Here is a 26180-nt window from a genome sequence, read left to right as displayed (position 1 = left end):
TACTACCACGCAATTATTATAGACAGACTTAAAGAGAAAATATTGGCAGCATCTTTACAAGGAAAAAAGAACATTCATAACTATCATCCATTTGAGTATTTCAATGGCATTTTTCAAAAATCCATTTGGTAAGTGTTCAGTTGTTTTGCATTTAAATTCTACCCACGATCCCTTCAAATGACTCGAACTATAGACTGAATATTGATACATCGTTTGAAATTTAAAACCCTACGTGGTCCGAGTTCCCAATTTTTCTGTTGAATAGCTTAGATATTTAATCTAATAATTCTTTTTAGCATGTTCTTTTATCAGTTTCATTCCCTAAAAATCCCTTTATCCAGGTACTTTTTTCGAATGGAAGATTTGTGTAAAGATTCTTTTACTTGAGATACAATTTCTTTTCAGCAAAAAGAATAAAAATATACCCGATTTTCATTCTCATTTAATAAATTGTAAGAAAGTAATAAATCTGCATTTTAGAATTGTTATTTCTTTACTCAGTATTTAGATCGCTCATACACTGCAATTTTAAAAGAGTTAAGGATCACTTGCGGTGAAAAATCGTTTTGAAATCGAATTTTTTTTCCAAACAATTACTTTATATGCAAGTATAACTTTTAATTTTCCTAACTATAACTTAAATATAAGTTGTAAATCCTATGTAAGTGCATAAACTATATTTCTATTAAAAATATTAAACAGTTTAAAAAATATATACTTAATAATTTTGCAAAAACAAAATATTGGACACTTTTTGTTTTTTCAAATATTTAACGTATTACGTATGTAAATTAATTTGTTGCTAATTGTAAGGTGATAGTATTGAATGTTTAATGGGAAGCATTCACACATGCAATTATAAGAGGGGATATTTCAATGATGTGGATGTTTCCTTCAGTCAAAAGTATTACTTTTAATCACTGAAATTGATAGAATAAGCAAATAAAAAAAAAAATCCAGAAAAAACTTTTACAAATAGATTTTTCCTTACTCTTTGTTTACTTATGCAAAAGGGAAAACATTCACGGTAAAAAAGAAAAAAAAATCCGAAACTTTACTGAGTATTTCCGTGTAACGTTTCGAGATTTCAATGGTTTTTATACACTTCCTCGAAAAATCAAGTGTCCTTGTCAAAAAGTTTCTTGAATTGCTACAAGTTGCACTAATTCAGAATTCTCACTGTTGTGAAAAATATATTTTGCTCCCAGTTTAAAGATTAACTGAGCGTATTTATAAAGTGTATCGGCTTTATTTCGATTACGGTCCGTCCAGACTGATTAAAAGCTTAATGGGGGGCGAATAAGTTCATGGATTGTAAAACTTCGCAAGAATTGCTGAAGAGTAAAATTTTTGAGACTTTCTTAAAATTCTGTTTTAGCTTTGGCCGTGTTTCTAATACTGATCTGAGAACTTTCTTGATAAATCAAGAAGGTGTCAAGCTATATAATGTTATACACTCCTGTTTGTGAAAATTGCAACACCGGGAATAACTGACGCGAGTGAGCTGAAAATTTCCGGAAATGTAAAAGAGGGCATGATATGCAAATGATTAGAATTGCAGACCGGTAGCGCATGCGTATGCTGAGCAGCGCCCTCTGAAAGGCGGATCGAACAAAATATAAATAGACGGCTGTAGCGAGGCGTGTATGATTATCGGTGGTTATATGCTAGAGTAAACGGTAAGTGAATCTTTACTATGCCTCTTGAACGATAGAAAGCGAAATTTGAGCAAATTTCAGAGTTTGAACGGGGCAGAATCGTCGGCACTTGTGAAGCTGAATTGTCTTATCGTGCAGTAGCCGCTCGTGTGCACCGTAACAGCAGCACAATAATGCGTGTTTGAAGCAGTGGACGGACGAGTGTCGGACAGCTCGGAAATCCGGGAGTGGACCCCGGAATGTGACGTCAGCTAGCGAGGACAGACACCTGGTGCGTATGGCGCTGAAGGACCGCACAGCTTCTTCTAGACAATTGGCAGCACAGTGGTCAACAGCTACAGGTATTTCACTGTGTGCTTCATCAATTCGGAGACGTCAAATGCAGCGCGGGCTGCGCGCAAGGATTCCTTTATGCAGGATTACTCTCACACAAAACCATCGCCGCCTGCGGCTACAATGGGTCAATGTGCATAAGAGTTGGCTTGCTGATTGGCAGCAGTTTGTCTTTTCTGAGGAATCCCGCTTCAATTTGTGGCACCATGATGGCTGAATTCGTGTTAGGCGCTATGCGGTGAACGGCACATTCCGGGGTGTATTATCGAAGGTCACAGGGACGAACACCCGAAGTTATGGTCTGGGGTGCCATAGCAGAACACGGACGATCACAATTGCTGCGAATTTTGGGCAATTTGAACAGTACTCGATACATAAACGAAGTTTTACAGACCCAAGCTATTCCTTTCCTGCAAGGATTGCCAGGGGCTGGTATTCCAGCAGGATAATGCCCGTCCACATGTCGCCAGGAGTGTCAAATCCTACCTTGATTCGCAGCAGGTACAGCTTCTTCCTTGGCCTGCATATTTTCCGGATATGTCGATTGAACATGTGTGGGATTTCATTGGGCGGCGTCTCGCCCGTGATCCTCGTCCTGTTGCTTCGACAGACGAACTTTGGTTGCGCATAGAAACAATATGGAATACTCTTTCGCAGGCAGATATTCAAACTTTGTTTTACTCCATGCCGAGTCGTGTAGCAGCTTTTATTGCGGCGCGTGTTGGCTACACAAAATACTAATTTCTATTTCTTTTTATTGTTTGATTGGTTTGAAAATGTAATCATTTATTTGTACCTTTCCCTTGTCAACTGTGTATTGAAGTTCATTCAATTTTGATGCTTCCTTCATGGTGTTGTAATTTTCACAAACAGGAATGTACCAACCTAAGTTTCCTCTAACGTTCCAGAGACACGACTGGTTTTAAACGGAAAGATTTCTGAAAAGAAAGAGTACTGACTTTTAGCGGAAAACGTCCATGTTTTTTTTGTTTTTTTTTATGTTATGTTATATTACTGGCAGAAATTGGGCACGTCAGATGCCCATTACTTTCCAGGAACGTTTCTGCTTCCTGTTTACAATGTTCTTGGAGCAGGTATTGCTGTCAAAATTTGACACAAAGAATGAAGATCGCCAATTTCCCAACTATTGAAATCTTCCCTTATAAAAAGACTACGAACTATACGTCTCGTCTCCGTTCCTTCAAATAACTGCGACAACTTTTACAAATTTTTATTTTACAGACAAGATAGTACAAGAAAGATTTACTACACAAACTGTATGAAAAGTGTGAACAAATGCACTGCTAAAGAGAACCCGAGAAATCTACGAATATTTTGCTGTTGGCATAAATGTTTCACCATTTGCAGAGTAAATTCGTACAAATTTTAGGTGTTGAAAATTTCAGTAATGGGTGCAAATTAAACGAAATTGCACTTCTTGCTTTATCAAGGAGGTAATTTACAAATAAAGAAATAAAAAAATACTAATGTAGTTAATAATAATAAATTGCTCGTTTTGGGATACTTCATACAGCAGGGATTCCTAAACTTTTCGATCCGCGATATCCTTCGGAGAATTAGAGCATTGTAAACGATTCAGAAACGTTCCTGGGAAATAATGGCCAGCTGATGTTCCAATTTCTGCCAGTAACATAAGAGGTGTTTTTTTTTTTTGAGGTATAGAACATTAAGTTGGAAAACACTGTTTGATCTGTGGGCCATTTTGATAGTTGTCACTTGTTTTGTGTTAAGTTTGGTTTGCCATTTCAACATGAATAGACGCCATGAATAGACGGTGCAACACGCTACACAGCGCGTGTCACAATTGATTTATTGAAAGAAACTTTCGGTGAACGAATAATTTCGCTTAATGGACCCGTGAATTGGCCTGTGAGATCATGCGATTTAACACTGCTGGACTATTTTTTGTAGGGCTGTGTGAAGTCTCAGGTCTACACCAATAAGCCACAGACGATTGACGCCTTGGACAAGAACATTCGCCACATATCACTCACATACGGCTCCCATTGCTGCAAAAAGTGATAGAAAATTGGACTTCCCGATAAGACGTTTTCCAAGCAAGCCGAAGTGGCCATATACCAGAAATCACATTTAAATAAAAATGGCAAAGAATAAAGCCAAATTCATGGCGATTTATATCATTTAACGGTGTTTTATTTGAACCTGAACTTCTATACTTCTAAAAAAAAACACCCTTAGTTTGCAAAATCCAAGAACTTTTCCGATAAGATTCAAAACGATTTTTCACCGCAAGTGTTCCTTAAATCTTTTAAAATTGTAGTGTATGAGCGATCTAAATATTGTGTAAAGAAATAACAGTTCTAAAATGCCGATTCATTACTTTCTTACAATGACCATGAATATGATATTATCCAGGAAGCCTCCTGAAAAACTCAGAAATATTTCCGTTAAAAGTGAGTCGTGTCTTGAAAATTAGAGTAAACTGAAAAAGGAATAATATAATAGCTTGGCATCTTCCTGATTGATCAAGGAAGTTCCAAGACCATTTTTGCAAACATGGCCAAAGCTAAGCCGGAGTTGTATTGAGAATTTTACTCGTTTGCAATTCTTGAAAAGCAACGTAGTCCCTACTTAATCGCTCCCTTTGGGAGCTTATTAGCATGGACGGGCCACAATTGAACAGACGCCGATACACTTTATAAATACGCTGAGTTAATCTTAAAACTGAGAGCTAAAAATATTTTTCACAACAGTGAAAAATATTCATTCGTGCACATGGGCGCCCATATGCAAAATTGTAAGGGAGGGGGGCTCAAATATTTTAACCATGATTTAGCAGGATATTTTCCCCATGGAAACCGATTTCAGGACAGATTGGAGTCAGTAAATTTGACAATTTTAATAACTTATTCATTAATGACTGGAGAAGAAATGTTTTTACATTTTTGCAAAGAAAAAAGTACTAAAAGCAAGTAAGTTCTAATTTTAAAGGGGAGTGGGCTCAAACCCCCCTTGCCCCCCTATATGGGCACCCTTGTTCGTGCATATTGAAGCAATTTAGGAAACCTTTTGATAATGATACTTGATTTTTTTCAGGAAGTGGATAAAACCCATTCAAATCCCGAAACGTAATACGGAAATATCCAATAACCTTTCGGATTTCTTTTTTTACAGTGAGTGTTCACGCAGTACCCAATTCTATTTTTAATCTGTATGAAATATTGATATTATGGACACTTTGCGGCACCTCTTTTCTTTTTCTGCGGCACCCACTTCGAGGAACCCTGTCCATAGGATTAGTAACTGGTGTCTACTTTGAATATGATATGACTGTAATAGAATTCGTGTAGGCATTTCTTCATGTAATTATATATCTTAAAGCTTTTGTTAGAAAGTTCAAGTTGTGAAAAGTTTCTTGAATTCAAAAATAAAATTTTTGTTAGACAAATTTTAATTTGAAAGCCCAATGCTTTCAGTTCGTTAAAATTGTTGACCATATTTAACTTTCATTTCTATATCAAACTTTAAATGTCGGCTTTAGTTTTAAAAATCGAAAAAGGCTGGAGCATAATCAATGAAAATCAATATGTGTTAGAACTAAGAAAACGTGCTAAACCTGCATTTCTTTCAACGAAACTGGTATCTTTTATTGTTTTTTCTTCGGTCAGGCGATTCTTCATTTCTGCCTATCGTGAGAATCCTCTTCGTTTTAACTTTTTTTTTTTTTCCACTGATCATTTAATTCACTTCACTTCGCAATCAATTGCGACACATTTTTTTTCTTTTTTTTTTTTTTTAAATGCTAAGTACTTGTTTCTATTCAAAAGTTATTTCAACTCAAAAATCAACACGCTTGCATATTTAAGAAATTTCTTGCTTCTTGCAATAAAAAAAAATATATAAATCTTAATCAAACCCTATAAAGAATTGTTTAGAAAAATTATGTTCAAAATAATTACTATGCAGTTTTTATGCAGATTAGCAATACCATTATTTGGTACAACTTTGAACCATGTGTGTTGATTTTGTACATGTTCATATTTTTAATACGGTAGATCCTTTTTATTCCGAAACTCGGTAATCCAAACGTCCACTAATCCGAAAGTCGTCTAGATGAAATGCATGTCCGAAAAAAAAACGTTCAGAGAGAAAGAAGACAAATTTGAAGCCGTGTTAATAAATGACAATACCCCCATTTATCCTGTCATTGATATTTTGAAGAAAATTGACGACTTCTTAATTGTGTTCCTTCTATCAAATGTGACACCCCTATTGCTTCTTCCAACCAATGGATCAGGGTGTCATTGAGACAGCAAAGAGAATATATAGGAAAAATTTGGCTCGTCTGTTACTTTTAGCAGTGAGAGATAAAGAAAGTGTGATTGCGTTTACGAAATTTTATCCAAGATGCACAGGGTTTCCTGAAAAAGACTGACTGTTTTCAAAAATTTATAACAGGAAAACAGAAAATGATAAAAAAAAAGTTCTTGCAGAAAATTCATGTGGCACGCCGTAATTTTTTTAACCCTGAGTTCCAAATTTTAGTTGAAAATTTTTCCCACAGATGGCGCTGCAGATAGTAATCCCAGAAATTTAAAAAAAAAAAAGGTTGAAAGTTTTTAGATAGGAAGAAAAGATCGAAAATAATGAGCAAAAGAACAAAGCAATATTTTCAAACAATCATCAGCTGTAAACCCATGTCGCAATAGGAGGAAAAACCGGTGAATTTCAATTCCTCTTTTTTGACTTACAGGCTTACTATATGCAGCGCCATCTGTTGAAACATTATTGAACTAAAATTTGGAACTCTAAGGGAGAAAAAATAACGCCCAGTACATGAATTTTCTGCAAGAATTTCTTTTTTTTTTTTTTTTATCATTAACCGTTCTCCTGTTATAAATTTTTGAAAACAGTCAGTCTTTTTCCGGACACCCTGTAGTTGTTGTTATGTTAAGAACAGTGAAAAGCATAATATGTTTGCACTGTAAGAAAATTCCGAAGCGTCACTGATTACTTTCGGGCAATGTTCTTGGATTTCAAAAGATTTCATTAATTTCCGGTGAAAATGAACTATCTCCTTCAAAAAATTTCCGGAATTGCTACAATTTGCACGAATGAAAAACTTCTCACTGCTGTGAAAATTATTTTTTTTTATTGTTCGAAATTATTGGTTTGCCGAGGAATCGATTATTCTATGTGATTGTGTTCGATTCCAATCACTAAAGCTAATCGAACCTCTACTGTAATATCATAATCAAATATCGCAATCGAATGGTTCTGTAAGTACTTCTTTTACATGTGAAAACATTCAGTTTAATTGAAACTTGCAATCTTAATTTGAATATTTAGTTATGTCCCTCTTTTCTGATGAGGCTGGAATGCCGATTTACCTACAAGGGATAAAACATGTCAAGAAAGTATAAAAAATCAGTTAATTTCCATATTCTGTCTGGCAATTTTCCATCATCGATTTTGAAGCATTTGTTGTTTCTATGCTTCTTTGTTCTTTTGCGGAGTGTGTACGAGAGAGAGAAAATGAAAATGAATTAAAAGAATAGTTTTTTCAAAACTATTTTTTTGCGTGATAAATTGATAAAACTTATTGCTAAGAAGAAATACTTTCGACGGTGCAAAGAAGTTTAGTAACGTTAAATTATTTTGTCGAATTGGCTATGATAAATGTGTTGCCACTTTTTCTTACATAAAAAGGAGAATAAAAAAATTTCCCGGCGTTTCAATTTATTCTTGCGCTAACAGCTTATACGACTCCGTTTACATCGACATTTTCGATGAAAGATTCGTAAAACTTTTTTATGATTTCATTTTGTAGTCTGATTTATTAGCTTTCCAAAACTGTCCTAGTTTTTGCTCTACGTGACTTACAACTGGAGTTTTAGCTGTATTATTACAGAGTCTTTACAAAACTGCAGACAGGAACTTCTGCCGTGTGTAGGTAAAGGGCAGTAATTGCACATTTTTCAGTTTTAATTTTTTTTTTTTTTTTCATTTTCGTCTTCTGTTGTGCGGTATCTTTACTGTGCAAGCTCGCTTATTTACTTTTCTCTGAAAAAAAAAAGTCTGATTCCAACATTTTCCTACTGTTAGTATTGAATCCACCTAGTGATGTGGATCGGGTAAATACCCAGTGGGTAGGTAAATATTTTTTGGGTATTTACCCGGGTATTTACCCAAGGCCTGGGTAAATACCCAAAAACTGGGTATTTTACAAAAAAATGCAAAAAGTGAGTCTGAATTTTTTTTTTAAACCTAAGTATGAAATAATTGGTAAAACTGATACATACACATGTATTACACAGTTTATAATATTTTTTATTAGAAGACTTGATGAAATTATGGAAGAAACATATCGTGAACCAAAGAATCTTTCTTTTCAATGTCATAATTGGACAAGTATAAGCAATTCAATGAAGAACTTCAGGATTTCAAAATCATAATTTAGGTTAGTCATATCCAAAATGAAAAAAAAAGGAAGCATGAGAAATGCTTGGAAGAATTTACTGAGAAGTTATTAAGACTATGATGTTATTTATTTATTTATTTTATTGATGTTTAAGTGGTAATGTGGCAAATATAGAAACAGTTTTGACATTAATAAGCAAAAAAAAAAAATTTTCTGTTGCCTTGCGCATTTGCATTTGCTCCCCAGTACTTCATGATGAAAACTTATTCGAACTATTTTTAATACACGCAATTAGTGATATCGGGTGGGAAGGTAAATATTTTTTTGGGTATTTATCCTAAGGCAGGGTAAATCCCCTAGTAATTGCGCATTTTGCAAAAAAAAAAAACCTTCAGGTGGTATCAAAAGGTGATGATTTTCTTTTTAAAACATAAACTGGAAAATTAAAGATTAAAAATATAAAAATATATATATTATAATTTCTTTAATTAAAGGTGTAATGAAATCTTATCAAAAAAACTGTCAGAATTTAGAATGAATTATTCTAAAACTTAAATAGGATGGCAGGATAATTTAATTTTTATGGGGTTAAGCAAAGGGATTTAAGTTTAATTTTGTCACATAGATGGCACTAGCGCAACTTTTCGTTGATTTTTCATAATATCATGCTACTAGTTAGTTTTGGCTTTGAGTTGTAATCAGTTTGTCCAAAGCCTCCTAAATACTAAATGCCTATCACATTTGCTTTAAAAGTGATCCTCCGCTGGTACACAAACAACGCTACTACCTGACGGCAATACATGGATGGGTGGTTCTATGACGATGAATCCAAGCAATTCAAATCGTTAATTGGTTAATTTTAAAATTTAAATTTAGAAGTTAACCAGTTGTTTTCTCAGCTTTTAATTTCTAATGCTTTCGACCTTCGATAGTTGGCAGTAGCCAGAAGACCAAAAATATGCTTACTGGAATCATTTTGCTCTATGTTAAAAGGGAAAATGCAATAGGCATTTAGTATGTAGAAGGCGTTAGTTTGTCACTCACTTTGTATTTGTACTGGTAAAACTTTAAATTTTGCTTTGAAAAGTGAAAAACAAAAAAGAAAGATGGGGACATTGATTAGGCATATCCAACACATTTAATGTGAACATATTAGATTGCTAAGTTGTTTCACACAATAATTCTTTAAATATGTGATCAAAATACAATTTTTGGGCAAAAATTTGTTTTGTATATGATTGGTTATATATATACATAGTGAAATACAGACAGAAAAGTATTTTAGTTGAATATAAATTTTTGAAATAAATACCCGGGTAAATACCCATTTTGGGTATTTACCCGGGTATATACCCTGGGTATTTACCCCTAAAAATAAATACCCAGGTATTTTACATCACTAAATCCACCTCACATTTCTTCAAATATCTCGAAAACCCATTGCTGCGAATATTGCAGTTTACCTTCCACACGACAGAGTTGCCTTTAAATGCGTTTTCTGAAGAATGATATTTTTGAAGAAAACTGCCTACTGTAACAATGAAATCACAAAACGTTATTCAAGTATTGATGTAAAAAATTTCTGGGATGGTTTTCTGTAATCGGTTAGCTGTTTTCCTCCAAAAACTAAGCTGAATTTTAGAGTTAAGTAATATTTGTATGTGTATAATTTTAAACAAAAGCATTTTGTTTTTAAAAACTCCAGTTTTGGAACTTTGTTCAGCTATATTTCAGAACTATTTTGAAAAACATGAAATTTTTGACAGCAAAACACACATTAGTGTCATAAAATGTATTCCCATAAGGTTTTATGTGTGATTAGAACCAAATTTAGTCTATAGCTGTTAGCGTAAGACAACGTTTCTTCGCTGTTTTCCTTTAAATTTGTCCATTTTTTTTTTAAATTATAGTTTGCAAGTTTGTTTTTGCATTTTTTCATAGTTTTGAAACGTATGTGCCTAGAAAATAAAATTAAAAAAAAAATGTCTAAGTTATTTTTCAAAAAAAAAAAAAGTCTTCTAAGTCGGATGCCTTATTCATTCAGAATATTCATTTGAACTTGTTGCATGTTTAAGAACAGAGTTTAAACATTTCTATACATCTTCAGTAGCTTGGATAGATTTACTGTACAATCAATAAGCGTTGTTATCGAAATCTACACCATTATTTTTCGTAAGAGATGATGAAAAAGGAGAGTCTTTAGAACGTGTGACTTTTACTTCAAAATGAGCCCAAGATGTAAGCCAGCGGTGTTGGCATTGAAGACATGATGGCGTATATACTAATTTAATATAAGTAAATATGAATTTTAAAAAAACGGGAAACAAAACAGCGGAAAATAATGTTAATATTTTAATGTGGTTCTAAAACCGGTGATTACAGCAATTTTCCCTGTGAGACGCCTGCCCCTCTGAATTTCGTCAGATGAAAGGTCAAGATTATAGAGCACTTCGTCAATAGATGGTTAACAATAAAAAGTGTGCTACGCATAATTCTTGTTCAACATTTCTTAATACCGCTAACAAATAAGTACTTCTACACGTTATATATTTTTTCGTTTGTTATACTAGCAATAAACGAAAATATTGAAAATAAATAACAAAAAAATTGGTAGAATAATAACTTTGCTGCCAATAAATGTGAAAAGATCTTCAAATTTGCAGTCATTACATAAGGTTGCGTACAACAAAAAGCTAACTTCAGTGGTTGGTAAAATGGCTTCTTAAGAAAATCTTTACTAACTGGCCACAGATTAGGAAATTGGGGAAATTCAACTATTATTGCAAGAAATTATGCACAGAGTCATTGTAGAACTGAATTTGAAACATAACTAACAAAAAGAAATTTTTAGAATAAGGTAATAAGGCTATACTTTCGACCGAATATTTTTACTTTGTAAGAACAACATTTGCAATAATGAGTTGTTTACTAAATGTGACCGAGAAAAAACAGAAATAAATTTGAAATCTTATCTTCTGAAAGGGAACTTTCTAGTAATAAAATCATCGTGTCAACGATGAATCGTTGGTACAAAAATCGTGACATGGTCAAAATAATCTGTTGGGTTGCACTTAAAAAGTAATATTTATTCATGATTCTATGATAAGTCTACTATGTTAATAAATATTACAGTAATATTTATTGAATTTATTCTCGCAAGAAAAAAAATCATCTGCCAACGTTGTTCCTCCATAAGAAAATCAATAGTAAACATCTGCAACGTTGCTACAGCAAATAAGGTATTTTTCTCCTTTATTGAAACACTGAACGTGGAAAGGTTTACAATATGTAGGTTGTAGATATTAGGATTTCATCAAATTTGAATGAGCTCTAAATGAATTTATTTGATTCCGCGCTTAAGAAAAAAATTATAATGCAAAATAAACACTAACCATCAGAAAACCATACAAATGCTGTAACAATGAAAAAAGTTTAAATAGGTGACATTCGAAAAAAACATCTGAAGATAGACTTTTAACCATTTTTTTAAAGTATTTTCCACCCGTTATCGGAGTATAAATATTAAATTCGGCCTAAATTTTAAGAAAAGCATCAAATTTGAAACTTGGTCACTCAATTTCACCTTCTGTCTCCGTCTACAAATCGCTGCTTATTTATTTACTAGCTGCGTCGCCCGACTTCGCATGGTCTATTTCGAAAATTAAAGTTATGTCAAGTGACGCGTGTTCAACAATCAGGCTTGAACAAAAAAAAAAAAAGAAAAAGAAAAAGAAATCAGTAATGTTTCGCGGCAGATTGCGAAACATAATCAAAAAGTAAACAATTTAAATTCCCCGATTACAGGAAAAGCCTTTAAAACAAAAGCCAGAATTTTATTTGTTCATGTTCGAGAAAAAAATAGCAACAGATCTTTCTTCTCAATGACTTTTCATGCTACAAATTTTAATAAAAGCATTGTTACAGAAAGTGGAGATGTAGTAGTGAATAATAATTTGAATGGAGGAAAGTTCAAAAATAGGGACTTTATGTTGGAAACTAAGTATCATAATTAATAGTTTTAAATTGAGATCTCCGCTAATTATTATCGGAGGATTATGTTAAATAGCCAAACATAAAGACGGGAAGATTACGAATCCATCGATACCTGGTTCGATGGTCAGTTCACTTTCGTTCGGGAGAAATAATTGGACATAGATACATAGATACATATGCTCAGTTTTTAATTATATAAGATTTATTATTATTATTATTTTTTTTTTTCATTTTTTACTACTGTGTGGATTCCTGGTAAAATAATATTTCTAAAAGTTTGGCTTTTGCACAAAAATATTTCTAAATTGCAATAATGACCGCTGATACTCATGATGTTCATGCAATAGACCAGACAGCCCAGTTATCACACGTGATGATAACCGGGTATGATAAATATATGATGACCGAACTGTCTGGTATATTGTATGTTGCTTCGTGCTAGTCCTGGGTTAGGGGCGGTAACTTGCTGCAAAATACTCATGATGTAGTTTGGAAAATGATATGAACTTTTCTCGACCCCCCCCCCCTTTTTTTTTTGTCATGAAATTTTGTAGAACGTTCATTTTAATGTACTTTTCCGGCTTAAATGTGCTTTGGCGTTACAGTAAATTAAATTAATATGAAGGAAACACACTGAAACTTTTTTGAGTAGATAAAAAACAAACGCAATTTTCAATCAATTAAACAGAATGCTATACAATAAAAAAGCTTTGAAGCTTGGGGAAAAGGTATTTTTCAAGAACAATAATAAGTCTAACATTGTTTGGAGGCATTTTTTTACAATATGATTTTGATTCTATTCCATGCATTCGCTCGATCCCAACAACCTACTTTCACTTACTGTCATTTGATCACATTGGTTATTAACTACCAAAAGTCATGCAAAAAAGAAGTAGGCTCCCTGGTAGGGCAAAGCGGGTTTTTCAAACGTTTGTAAAGTTTGATAATAAATAAATATTGCGTTTGAAATGATACAAAAATCACTTTTTATTTTAAATTTCAAGAACCCTGCTAGGAAATAAAACCGAAATTGTTGCGAAAAAAGCCCAAAAACTACAATTTTCGAGTGTTCTTCGAAAAACTAATCGCTTTGGGCCACCCTCCCCTATACTTCATGAGGTGGCAATATAAAGGCGCTCCTTGTAACGCCGAAACACGTGGCTACAGTACGCTGCAATTTGTGCTATTTGATGTTATTTCTTATTTTACTTTTTATGCACTAAATTATTTATTCAATTCATTCAACTACACCCTTGATTTTTCAACATAAATAACACAAATATCCGACCCCATTTGATATCATATGCTCCATTTCTCATGGTTAAAACAATCGTTTTAAGATTAAACAAAGTTTTAAATTTGATAAGAAAAGTATTATTTCCTGTTGGTTATTTCTCAATTGAAATGCGAATCCTCTCTCTTGCTAAATAAAATTTAAATGGAATGTGTTCAATTTTTGTTATCCCATTTCTCGAGCATTCACACACATGCAATTCTTTTATTTCAGAACGGAGTAAAAGTTAAATCTGCTCAGGCGAGAATAACTTTACAACCCTATAATTTTAAACCTCAAGTATCAACATTCCAATCCCTTCTTACGGAAGCGGAAGGGTTTTCAACAGTTAAAAAAATAAATCTACTTGCTAGAAAAAAAAATGTGAGAAAAATACAGAACTCGTATCTTTAGAAAGGTAAGAAGAAGAAAAGGAAGGAAATAAAAAATGAAGTAGCGCGTTCAAACATAAAGCATGATTTCGCGTTTCAGTTGGCAAAATGCACGCTATTGGAGGAGGGAGGGATTCAAGTTCTCTTTAACGATCTGTCCAGCTGACGAAGTTCCCAGAAAGTTGGGTTGCCATTTTCTAATGAAAATTGCTCCACCGAATCAAAAATTTTATCTCTAAAGTTTTTTGAAGGGTTGATTGTGGCAAGTGGGATCCTTTTTTAGAACAGCTTGTTTTTGAAACTTATAAACAAAAGTTTGGAAAAAAAAAATAATAAGCTTATTGACTTATTTGTTTTAGACATTATTAATCAACAAAAGTTCATCATTAGTTTCTAAAACAATGTTTCATTGTAAAAAAATTCCGAAACGTTACTAATTCAGTGTTACATTTCGGGATTTCAATGGTTTTTACCCACTTCCTGGAAAAATCAACTATCATTGTCAAAAATGTTCCTGAATTGCTACAGGTTGCACGAATGCAGATTTCTCGCTATTGTGAAAACATTTTTTAGCTCCCAGTTTAAAGATAAACTGAGCGTATTTATAAAGTGTATCTGGTTCAACTCGACTATGATTCGTCCAGACTGACTAAACTCTTTAAGGAAGCGATTAAGTCAATGGACTACGTAGCTTGCAAGACTTGCAGGCAAATAAAATACTTGATACTCATTCACAATTCTGTCCTGGTTTAGCCACGTTTGCAATGCTACTTTTGGAACTTCTTTGATAAATCAGGAAAAACAGTGCCAATCTGTTATATATTACCTTTCTAACACATTCTAGTTTTCCGGAGACACGACTGGCTTTAAAAGGGAGGATTTCTGAATTTTTCAGGTGGTGTCCGGGATAATTTTAGGAAGGTTACTGTGTTTTAGCAGAAAACATTCCTGGTTTTTGCAAGATATGTTACTGGCAGAAATTGGGCACATCAGCCGGCCATTATTTTTTAGTAACGTTTCTGAATCGTTTTCACATCTAGTTTCTTGCGAACCGAGGCAAAAAAAAAAAAAACGTTTTACGCAGATTCATTTCCCCATTATTGGCAATTTTTAAGTGATTCAGTGGTTAGCTCTTTAAATATCACCAACATTGGCCAGTTAAAACCAGACTTAAAAATTAAAAAAAAAATTGCCAAATTTTTTGCCAAGTTGGCAACTAAACTTGGTGGCCAAAAGCTTGGTGATATATCGTCAAGTGTTTGTCAAATTATAGAACCACTGGAGTTAGCGTTGAAAAATTAACAATGATTTTCCCTAAAAAAGGTGCAATAGACCCCTTAGGAACATCCGAATGCAACCAAAAGGGACGGTGCACAACTAGGCCCCACTAGGTGTCTACGTACCAAATTTCACCTTTCTAGGATATACCGTTTTTGATTTATGAGCGATACATACACACATACGCACATAAATACGTACATACGCATGTCTCGGGAAAACTCGTTGTAATTAACTCGGGGATCGCCAAAATGGATATTTCGGGTGTCTGTACGTTCCTTGGCATATATCCACGTGAGGTCGAGTCGAAGAAAAACTCAACATTCTTTCGGAGGTGATCAAAATGGAAAATAAGGTCGATTTTTGGACATTTTTTCACTTATACAATCATTTAAAACAATCTTTTTTTTTTTTTAAATCAGTCGAAATGCCCCCTACCCCCCCCCCCCCAGTCCGGCTGCTGCGCCCCTGGCAAAAGCCACTGCTACTAACCCCTTGGTACGCTGCTGGATACAGAAAACAATATCGGAAGTGGCATAGGGGACAGCGAAAAATGCCTCTTTTCCGTAGAACTTTTCATAACAAGAATGTCATGAGCTTCTTTTAAAACACTTTTCAGTTTCCCACAAAGCCAATTAATTTAGTATCTTAAGGTACAGAAATATCTTGTAAGAGAATGTGAAGTAATGAGAAATGGTGACTTAATTACGCTGTTTTTAGCGCTAACCTACAGGGTGTCCTGAAAAAGACCGTAAGCCTCTAAGTCAAAAAATAATTATTGGAATTCATCGATTTTTCCTCCGATTGCGACATGTAGTTGTTGCCGACGGCAAGCATTTTGAAAATATTGCTGGATAATTTTGTTAATTAGAAACATTTTTTGAAAAACTATGATGTAATTTTCTGTCTTTCTTTGATTTACAGTCTTACAATCTGAAACGCCATCTACGGAAAAAATGTTGAACGAAAATTTGGAACTTTGGAAGACGAAACTTATAGCACAGTAAAATTAGGCCAAAAAATGGCCAAAACCAAACATCCAAAAAGAAAAAAAAAAGGTGAAACCTGTTGCAAATTACTTCTTACCCTTCCAGCAAGAAGTGGTAAAAAGTCCCAACACTTTGCGCGTCGGGTTTTAGGGGGAAGGGGGGGGACGAAATAATCCTCTATTAAATTAAAAAATAATTTCTATTACTTAAAAAAAATTCTCAAACCTCGCAGAAACCACTTTATAATAGTAAAATAATAAACTCTCACAGAAAAAAATTCTAATTAACAGGGGTGCACAGGCGGGGGGGGGGGGAGCGGGTCATGGAGCAGCTTTGCGTCATTAGAATTTTTAAATTTCTTTCTTTTTTTGAGGGCTTTTACATTGGATGGATACTCTGTCACACTTAAGGGGTGCGCCATCACTTTTTTTGGGGAGGGGGACACTGAATTTACATTCTAAAATCAACTATTGCAGTGAAGTTCACGAAAAAATTTCCCTGATTTAAACTTTTCCGAAGTACAAAATGCCACACAATGATATAGTAATGTCAGAATGATAATTCTAAAAGATCTAAGCAAACTCAATAACCAAATTATTTGTGACTGAAGTTATTAAAGTGTTTAGAGCGCTGGAAAACAAAATTCCTGTGCAGCATAAAAAATGTCCAAATTGACCAAAGTTTCCCTACTTCTTCTTGATTAACAAACTTCAACTATTCTACAATCTTTTTCCATCACCGTAAGGGGGGACAAACCGAAATTGCCAATAGTGAGACGGGCAATGCTGCAATTCTGCACCCTCTAAGTCGGTGGGGGTTCTCATTCGCAAACACCGAGCTACCTCTCTTTTACGCAGCTGGTTATGTGAATAATTATGCTAAATATGCAGACATATACTTTCAACACTATCTCAAACTTTTGAGTACATTATGCGATAAAAAAAATTTGATCACATCAAACATCAGCTATCCAACTATTTAACTCAGTGACAAATTCAGGTGGTCTAGAAACTGTAGTGATTCAACGATAGAACAAGATGAGAGCAATGAGCAATACAAAAATAGAATGCCAAATATTTACACCTTTTTGTTTCTCAGTTTGGAAATCACAATCCGTTTCTAGAGTCCCCAGAAGTTTCTTCTCTCTCAAGTTGGTAGTGGTATTGCTCGCTGATGATAAGGTGAGTTGCGATCAGACCTTTAACGTTCATGTAGTAACATCAAAGGATATTGAAGGCAAACAACTTTGTGGCATTTCTTTGTAAAGTAGGTAAACAGTTATGTCTTTGCTTCTGTTACGAGAGTAGTTACTATCTGTAAAGATGTGTAAGCCCAAACCATCTTTTACACCGAATGGTATGAACAGTAAAGATGGAATAACAAATTGTTAAAAACTTCTGGTACAAGTTATGCGCTGATCCTCCATCAGCATTCGATGAATCTGGTTTCAGAAGGAAAGAAATCTTGTATCGTTAAAGTGCTATTATCTGAAGCAAAAGGTTCATCCACCATCAGAGAACGAACAGCTGGTGTCATATATGAGGCAGTGAGAAGCAAAGGGATGTAAGTGGACATTTTCAAGTTTTGAATAAAACGCGTTTAAAGATAGGATCTTAGGTAGGCTTTCATTGATTTTCTTTTCTAAATCATGCTGTATAGAAGCAACTACCAGGTCTGCTAGTACCATCTCTTGCCTCAAGATAGAGGAGAGGTTCACCAACCATTTGTACTGGTTATCTCCAAGTTTTTAATTTTGCCACTAGCATCCCTTTGCTTCTCACTGCCTCATATGTAATAGATGGAAGATACCTGCTTGATCATATTTTTGGTAATGATCTGTAAGCTTCAAGGAAATATGCCAGCAATGCAGTGTATAGGTAATTTGTAAGTATGGGAAAGCTAGTGTCATTTTTGATGGGTGCAAAGAAATCACCACAGAAATATAATCTGCATCCTATTACAACAGTCAAGCCTTCTGCTCTAGAAGACTTTCTGTATCTCAAATCTTGTGCTTGCTCTGAGGAGTTCATTGGATATAGTGAATTTTTGAAAAGTCTGAAAGTGGACTGAAGTGCTCAATTATATGCACAAACTGTGTTAGACATAGCTGCAACAATAACGATTTTGCTGAGGATCTAGATTCCAAAAAACATCTTGATAACGAAGACTTTTTGTTACAAGCTTAGGAGAAATCATTTGAAAGCAAAAAACAGTTCAGCGTAGTTTTTCTGGCCATTTAATCGAATGTGCACCATTAGAGGGGGTGGGGGGGAGGATAATATTTTAATATATAAGTAATTTCGTTTTGGGAGGTGAGCTACTGCTCTTATGGGGTGGACAGTCCTGATTTAATGCATTTTTGATTTGCATGAAATAATACTTTTACTTAAAATAAAGGGGGGGGGTGAGGATTAATTTTATTTGGCGGAGGGGGGGGGGGTGCTGTAGCTTTGAGAGGAGGTGCATCATCGATCTAGGAAAATGGACACACTCGATTTCTAACTTTAACTTAGCATAAAATAATGTTTCCATACGAAATGTATGGAGGGGGGATCGGGGGTACTGCTTCGTTTTACGGGGATAGGGGGGCTCTGTAGCATTGGTGGGTTATGTCATCCCTCTTGGGGGTCAAACACCTTTAATTTTATGCTTTTAAATTTAGTAAAACATAATATTCTCACTTTAAATTTACTCTAGAAATTCTGGAAAAATACCCAAAACAGCAATTTTTAGATGCCCCCCATTCCAAAACCCGACGCACGATGGGGTGGGATTTTTTACCTGTTCTTATTGGGAGGGTAATAAACAATTTGCACCAGGTTAAGCTTTTTTTTTTTGGATGTTTGGGTCCAACCCCTATTTTTACTGTACTATTTGGCCCACCACAAGAATTATCGGCAAAAATTATTTTTTTTATCATTAACCGTTCTCCTCTTCTAACTTTTTAAAAACAGTCAGTCTTTTTCAGGACACCCTGTATCTGATAATGTTTAAACTATGTACGGATCATGATGTTATCTCGGTAGAGAGCGTGAGCTTTTTTACCGGGTGTGAGGGGATTGAGTCATTGATGGAACAGATTATTTTCAAAGTAAGGGGTAGTTTTAATAAACACGTTCATTCAATCTTTATACTGGTCGCTAAAAATATTTTTCACAAGAGTGAAAAGTCTGCATCCGTGCAACTTGTAGCAGATCTAGAAATGTTTTTGCAAAGATACTTGACTCTACAGGGAAAAAGATAAAACAACGTTCCACGGAACCAACCAGTAACGTTTCAGAATTTTTTACAGAAATAAACGTGCATTTTTACTTTCGTAAATTTTAAATCAGATCTTTTTATCTACCAGTTTAGTTTCTGATGACTTACTATTATACATACGCAAATTTATAATTGGCTGTGGTGATGGATTAAAAGAGTCAAAAATTTACAGACGTCCCTCTTTATGCATGAGGGGGGTGAGGAAACGTCTGTAAGAAACGGTTACAAGAATATTAACGCTTTGATGGTTTTTTTTTTTTTTTTTTTGAAGGGCAAAGAGGAGGAGGAACGTATTTGCAGTACATATCGCCTGTGGTGATCGAACTTTTTTTACCCTCGAGCCATATCTTATATGAAGATGAATCTCGCGAGTCAGAACAAGTGCAAAATTGAATTACACTACTTTACTTTTTTTTCTAGATAGTATGGGAAATCAAGAAAAATAATATAACACTTGTGACATTAGCAGCGAGAGTGGAAACAGTGAATGATCGTCTTTAAAGATTATTTTTTTAAGAGAGAAAATAATTCAAAATTATAAGAAAAAAGTAACTCTGCCCATGTTTTCGACCATGATCTTTCAGGAAAAAAAAAAAATTTTTTTGAAAATGGGAAACAACCCTTTTGGTGTCAATATTATAATCTTTCTTATTCTTTTAAGTTTAAGCGGCATTTTCGCTTCATTACATTTTGTGTGTGTGTGTGTGTGTGTGTGTTTGCGTTTGGAGTACAGGTAAAGTCACCGGTACGTATTTTTATTATTCCTCGAAAGTTAGTTTTTTTTAATTGTTGTTTTAATCTCAATCGTTATCGTTAAAACTATGTTTTGAATTTTCTAGAAACGAACTTAAGTTTATTTCTCCTTCATTTTGCTTTCATTACTAATTGAACAATCTAATATTATCCATACTTAAGAGATATTTCAAACTGAATGTATCTGACTAACCTCAAAGCCTTCAGTTGGTTCCTTTAGAAATAATTGACTTCGAAATGAATATCTGTTAATAATCTTTAATAAAGGAAATTTTCTTTTGTTACAGGTTTTTGCGTGTCTTCCTTACTTGTGGGCAAAAAATGCTCTGCCTTTCTTGGAGAGATCTTTGCTTTTTTGGGAAAGAGAAGAAAAGGATAATGAAAGTGTAAGTGAGGGAATTATTTTCTTGCTAATGCAGTTTTTTGTTATCTCGGTTTTTTGGAGAGGAGCGAGTGGAAAGAATGTTCCTTTGGGAAAGAATTTGATGCCTTAGAAAGATCTTTTTATTCTCCAACTATGAGGATAAGTCTTTCCATATTTTTCGTTAGCCAACGACTAACTTTTCGAACTGTATTCGCTGAACACTAAGTGCTCCGTACACTGTAAAAAAATTCCGAAACGTTACTTAATATTTCCGTGTAACATTTCAGGATTTCAATGGTTTTATCCACTTCCTGGAAAAAACAAGTATCATTGTCAAAAAGTTTTCTGAATTTCTACAAGTTGCACCAATGCAGACTTCGCACTGTTGTGAAAAATATTTTTATCTCGCAGTTTAAAGTATTTATAGAGTATAAGCATTAATTTGATTGTGGCCCGTCCACGCTGATTAAGCTCCATAAAGGCAGTTAATAAAAGGCCATGAACAGCGTGCATGAGAGTAAAATTCACGTACTTGCAATTCTATCTTAGATTTGGCCCATGTGTGCACTGTTGCATTTGAATTTCTTGATAAATCAGGAAAGTGCCAAGCTATTATATTATGCCTACGTAAGTTAGTTACTAAAGTTCCAGAGACACAACTGACTTTAAATGGAAAAATTTCTGAATTTTTCAGGAAGCTTCCAGGATAATTTTAGGAAGGTTACTTCATTTTAGCGGAAATTGTTCCTGGTTTTTTCAAGATATGTTACTGGCAGAAATCGACCACATCAGCTGCCTATTATTTTCCAGTAACGCTTCTGATTCATTTTTACAGTGTAGAACATGTTCTCTCCCTTTCTTTCTTTTTCTTAAACAGAGAGATTTAATTTCAATAAATCTTCAGTCTCGACTCTCATAATTTGACGCAAGGAGTACGAGACGAATGGATATACAGGGTGTTTATTAAGTCTTGTACTGATAAAGAAAATTCATTAAAAAACTACTTCCCATTTAAACATAAAAAAATTTCCAATTCCTCATTTTGAAAAAGGTAATATACCTTAACTATTTCACCTTGCCCCACATTCCCCTATATCCTGATGTTGTTTATGAGCCCCGATGTAAGAATCAAAAGAACGTATCGTAATGAAAAGTACAAATAAAGAAAACTACAAAAGAGACACAATTGCACGCAGACGTTTCGAGGATAAAAATAGGTGGAGCTTTTATCAGCAGAAAACGTTCACAACAAACCACGAAAACGAGAAATTTGTCATCAGCGCAAAACAGAGATGTTCACAACAACCACAAAAGCTCATTTCAGTTAAAAAACAGATGATTGCAGCAACCACAAAAACTCATCTTCAGGCCAAAAAGAGATGGTCACAGACCCAAAAAACGGAAAAGTCATCATCAGTGCAAAACAGAAATGATCGCAAAAGCTCACTTTCAGTCTAAAAGAGTTGATCACAACCATGAAAATGACCAGTTTACATTAAAGATCATCACAACAACCAGGAAAACGGGAAAGTCGTCATGAGTGCAAAATAGATATGATCATAATAACCTCAGAAAATCACCTTCAGTCCAAAAAGAGATGATTGCAACAAGCACAAAAACTCAGATTCAGTCCAAATAGAGTCAATACAAGCACAAAAACTCATCTTCAGTCCATAAAGTGTATATAATTGTTTTTAACTAATTTCATGCCAAAATTTAGGTGAGCCTTCAATTAGAAATTCATTGCTGATCAGACCATTGTTGTACGAAACTTTTATTCAAATGCATCTCAAATTTTCAAAGTAATGTAGATATGATTTCCGCACACATACATCGATATTTTTTCGTAAAACAAGTTAAACTAAAAAGAAAATAAAATAATAGTTTAAAAAACTAAAAACACGCTTTCGCAGCAAAATGAACTAAAAAGTGAAAAATAATCTTTGGATGATAGTAGTTGACCAATCACTTAATTTTAATGTAATACAAAAAAGCTTGGGGGGCTTCTTATCAGTTGTCTTGAATTTCTTCCATTTATTGTCAATGCAAATATGTAAATAGACAGCACCCCACGGTTTTTTGTATTACATTAAAATTAAGTGATTGGTCAACTACTATCATCCAAAGATTATTTTTCACTTTTTAGTTCATTTTGCTGCGAAAGCGTGTTTTTAGTTTTTTAAACTATTATTTTATTTTTTAAATAGGAAGAAGAGTTTATGAGCCTCATAAAAGTAAGTGTTATTGTACGCTGTAGTACCAGATTTTCGTTTGCTACAGCTCCCACAATGCACTGCAGTGACGTTTCAAGCCCGCAGTGACGTCTTATGAGTAGGGTCTATTCATCACGACTTCAAGGCCTTATACCTCAACAACAGGGGACGTTTTTGCATCACATCAATGTTTCAATGAGCTCTCTCAACTGCTACCCAATTTATTGTTATTTTTTCATTAATTCACTACTGGTTTGGTTCCCCGGTATTTGTAATATGACAGATCGTTACGAAGATAACGATTTATTTCATTCTAGGTACAGAGCCCGGATGAAGACGAGAGCCTTGCCGAACCTCCTTCCGCCACCGAAGCCTGGACTGCGTGGGGCCCCTGGCTGAGTTGTTCTCGCACATGTGACGGAGGTATCGCCATCAGTCTGCGTGAATGTAGGGGAAAGTGTCCAACGGGACAACATATCAGAAGACAAATATGCAACATGCAAGTAGGTAACAGTGACAAAAATGTATTCAAATATTTGCTACGTAAGAAAAATATGAAGACTTAAAATACCCGTGTATCGCTTCGCAAATAAAAGAAAAACTATTGCTGATCCACGTGCGCCCCGAACTTAAATTTTTGGGAGGGCAGAACTTTTCAATTGGCCGAATGGAAGTCCAAATTTTGCTGAATGATGATAATTTTGCTGTGTAGAACTCCAAATTTTACTGAATAGGGCTCAAAATTCGGCCGAATGATGATAATCTTGGCAAATAGAAGTTCAAATTTTGCAAAATGATGATAGTTTTGCCATATGGAACTCATAAATTTGCCAAATAGAATTCTAAATTTTGCCGGATGATAATAATGTGCCGAATCTTCTGACAAAATGTGCCGAATGAGGACATTTTTGGAGTGTCACAGTAGCCTCCCATCGGGGTGCTTCTGACTGTTAATGGTGGTTTTCTCCAGAAAGGGCTCGTTCTGGAACAGGGATGAATCTCACATGTATTCTCCGCTGTTAAGAACGTTCTCCTGACCATGGAATCACACGTATAGGGTAATAATGAAAAAAGTTGAAATAAGTAGCATTCGAAAGAGTATAACGAGAAATTTTTTTGACACAAAAACTATTTGCTCTCATCCATCCGTTGTCGAGATAAAAGTTCAGCCGAAATTTTAAGAAAAGAGCCAAATTTAACGAGTTGAAGAGAAATTGAATGTACAGTCATAGAAAGAAAAACGAAACAATTTTAATTATTTGGCCATTATACATGCTAGAAAGGAAAGAAAGGTGTCATCCGACATGGTTTAAAGTCTTCTTTAAAACTACGTAGGTAAAATTTTGATAAGGGACCATATACGGAGTAAAATTAGCACTAAGTCTTGATTTTGAAAGGGAACTACCCCTACTTTTTGCTGCATAATTATGTTTAGACAGCAAAACGCAGCCTGGGTACGAAATTTCATTGCATTCCGTGCGAGTAGAACAGACGTTATTAACGAAAAACGATTTAGGGATCGTCTCCAAATTTAAAACGGTACTTTCAAGGTCACGACTTATTAAGTAGCAGAATGTAAACTAAGAAAAGACCGATATTATCCAGTTCAATTCTAGATTTTTTGGTTCACTTTTTTTCCCGTAATTCGATACTTTTTGGCCGATAATGTTGCGCCGCAAAGCGATTTATGGTCGATTTTTTTTTTTTTTTTGAAAAACAGTAAAATATTTACTGATTTTTGTCTATCTGGATCAACCTTAGAAAAACGATTGGGAACTGGCGGATCCCCTCGTATAGATCGTTGTGTATTAAATCGAATAATGACTAATTGAAAGTAATGGAATTTTTAGACTTTTTGGATTTTGAACCTATTGCATTGCTTATTTAATAATTCAGATGTGTAATTTATTATTAATCATCAGAAATGTAAATATGAAACCTTATACCTAGAAAAGCTATGTAAATATTTTGGAATGAATAGAAGGTCTTTTGATATAAAATGCATTTCACGTTTTTAATTTCGCAGAAGGAAGAAGTTTGGTACATCGCAAAAAAAAATATATAAAAAATATACCGCACAACGTGGGAAAACGCTGCATTAAATAGATTGGTGACTCGAGCGAAGCAAGGCCCATTCATTCCGTGAAAATTTGCTTTAAATACATAAAATGAACAAAGTTTCAATCTAAAAAATAAAACAGAAACAGGAGAATATAAATACCTGTTAATGAGCAAACCTTTCAAACTCGAACTTTATTTGGGAACATTTGGTTGTTTGAATTAACACAGTGGACAAAACACAGTAGTTGTTCTAGCGGCTTTATTGTAATCAAAAAACGAGAATTTACACTGCTCGACATTGAAAATGCAACACCAAGAAAGAGTGGTCAGAAAGTAATGATATTCGGAAAAAAGACAGAGATAGCAAGGAATAATAAATGACCTTAATTTCAAAATGATAGGCAGAATACAGAGCGAGAACGGCGTCGGCTCAGTAGGATGTAGGACCACTGCGGACAGCGATACACGAAGAAACACGTCTAGGCAAAAAGTCAATAAGGGTGCGGATGGTGTCCAGAGGGATGGCTCTCCGTTCCCTTTCAACCATTTGCCACAGTTCGTCTTCTGAACGTGGCAGGGACAGAGTCTGCAAACGGCGTCCAATCACATCCCACACATGTTTGATTGATGACAGGTCAGGAGATTATGATGGACAGAGAAGCATCTGTGTGCCTTGGAGAGCATGTTGGCAAATGCGAGCACTGTGTGGTCGGGCGTTATCCTGCTGAAAAATTGCATTAGGTAGCCCTTGAAGGTAAGGGATTACCACCGGCAACAGCACATTATCCAAGTATCGTTGGGCCGTCATAGTGCCCTGAACTAGAGGTGATATGTAATTGCACGCAATTGCGCCTCAGACCATTATGCCACGTTGTCGTGCCGTGGGACGTTCCACAGTTACTGCCGGATTAGATCTGTCTCCACGTCGACGCCACACACGCATGTGGCTACTATCACTGGATAAACAGAAGCAGGACTCATCTGATAACAAGACATTTCGCCATTCTGTCATCCACGTCGCTCTAGTCTGGCACCATACTTAACGTTGCAGTCTATGTTGTGGGGTCAATGGCAGTCTTCTTAGCGGACGCCGTGATTGCAGACCACGTGCGACCAAACGACGGGAAATGGTTCTGGTTAACACGGGAACATTCAGGGTATCTTGCATCTGCTGCAGAATCGAGGAACAAGTGACTTGTGGGTCTGCTA

At 34.9% G+C, this 26180-nt stretch overlaps 1 protein-coding gene across 1 annotated transcript in view; it reads left to right on the top strand.

Annotated features, from left to right (window-relative positions):
- LOC129228329 (ADAMTS-like protein 3) overlaps window positions 1-26180 on the top strand; it is a 116821-nt gene that overhangs the window by 938 nt on the left and 89703 nt on the right. Inside the window, exons 2-3 of the mRNA XM_054863006.1 lie at window positions 20621-20719; window positions 23228-23413. Of these exons, the coding sequence (XP_054718981.1) occupies window positions 20621-20719; window positions 23228-23413 (285 nt within the window). The remainder of the gene's footprint in view (window positions 1-20620; window positions 20720-23227; window positions 23414-26180) is intronic.

This window comes from Uloborus diversus, chromosome 8 (assembly GCF_026930045.1).
Source record: "Uloborus diversus isolate 005 chromosome 8, Udiv.v.3.1, whole genome shotgun sequence".
NCBI classification, from domain to species: Eukaryota; Metazoa; Arthropoda; class Arachnida; order Araneae; family Uloboridae; genus Uloborus; species Uloborus diversus.
Note: the sequence above shows the minus strand (reverse complement) of the source record. Positions and strands in the feature narration are given on the sequence as shown.